This window comes from Rhinopithecus bieti, unplaced genomic scaffold, assembly GCF_001698545.2.
Source record: "Rhinopithecus bieti isolate Rb0 unplaced genomic scaffold, ASM169854v2 scaffold_58214, whole genome shotgun sequence".
Classification (NCBI taxonomy): Eukaryota; Metazoa; Chordata; class Mammalia; order Primates; family Cercopithecidae; genus Rhinopithecus; species Rhinopithecus bieti.
The window spans coordinates 1-638 of record NW_016865220.1 but is presented as its reverse complement, the minus strand read 5'-3'; the positions used below and the strand labels follow the sequence as shown (position 1 = coordinate 638).

The following is a 638-nucleotide window of genomic DNA, read 5'->3' as shown; positions in this document are numbered from 1 at the left end:
ACTCTAAGCGGCGCAAGAAATAGAGATCAGCTGCTCAGACCTTCGAGCAAACGGTCCCTGCGCGCAGGCCCCTCGCGTTCCCCTCCAGGCCCAGTACCTGGCAGAGCCGCGTCCTCCGCGTCCTCGGCCTCCGCGTCCCCGGCCTCCGCGCCCTGCTCCTCCGGGGCCCCGCGCGCCCGCCGTTCCCCTTCCTCCTGGGCAGCCGGCTCTACCGGCGGCGGGGGCGAGGGCGGGGCGCACCGGGATGCTGGGCCCCCGGCGCCCGACGACTCTGACGATGCCGAGTCCTCCGAGGAGCCGGCCGGGCCCCAGTCGTCCCAGAGCCAGGGCGCGTGCGCCTGCTCCAGCAGCCGACGGCCCAGGCGGTAGTGCAGCAGCTCGCGGTAGCACGGTCCGTACTCGTCCCAGCGCGGCTCCTGGTAGCGCTTCATGTACTCGCTCTTTACCCCGCTCCCCGGGGACATGGTGCCGTCCGCCGTCTCAAGCGCCAGCCGCTCCGCGCTGCCCGCAGCCTACGGGACCCGGTACACGACACAGAGGCCGCCCCGCCCCTCCGCCGGCCCTGCCCGCCGCGACGTTTAAACCCGGAGCCCCGCCCGGACGGGAGCAGGGGGCGGGTCCCGGCGGGGCGGGGCGGG

The 638-nt window shown here is 75.1% G+C and overlaps 1 protein-coding gene across 1 annotated transcript; it reads right to left on the bottom strand.

The window, feature by feature from the left end:
- Positions 1-12: 12 nt before the first annotated feature.
- Positions 13-566, bottom strand: CCSAP (centriole, cilia and spindle associated protein). Its single transcript, XM_017866440.1, has one exon. It carries the CDS (start codon positions 462-464, stop codon positions 27-29), a length of 438 nt encoding a protein of 145 aa, XP_017721929.1. The 5' UTR covers positions 465-566; the 3' UTR covers positions 13-26.
- Between the last annotated feature and the right edge of the window lie 72 nt (positions 567-638).

Coding starts and splice junctions, on each gene's coding strand:
- CCSAP (XM_017866440.1), bottom strand. CDS start 464: ATGTCCCCGGGGAGCGGGGTAAAGAGCGAGTACATGAAGCGCTACCAG.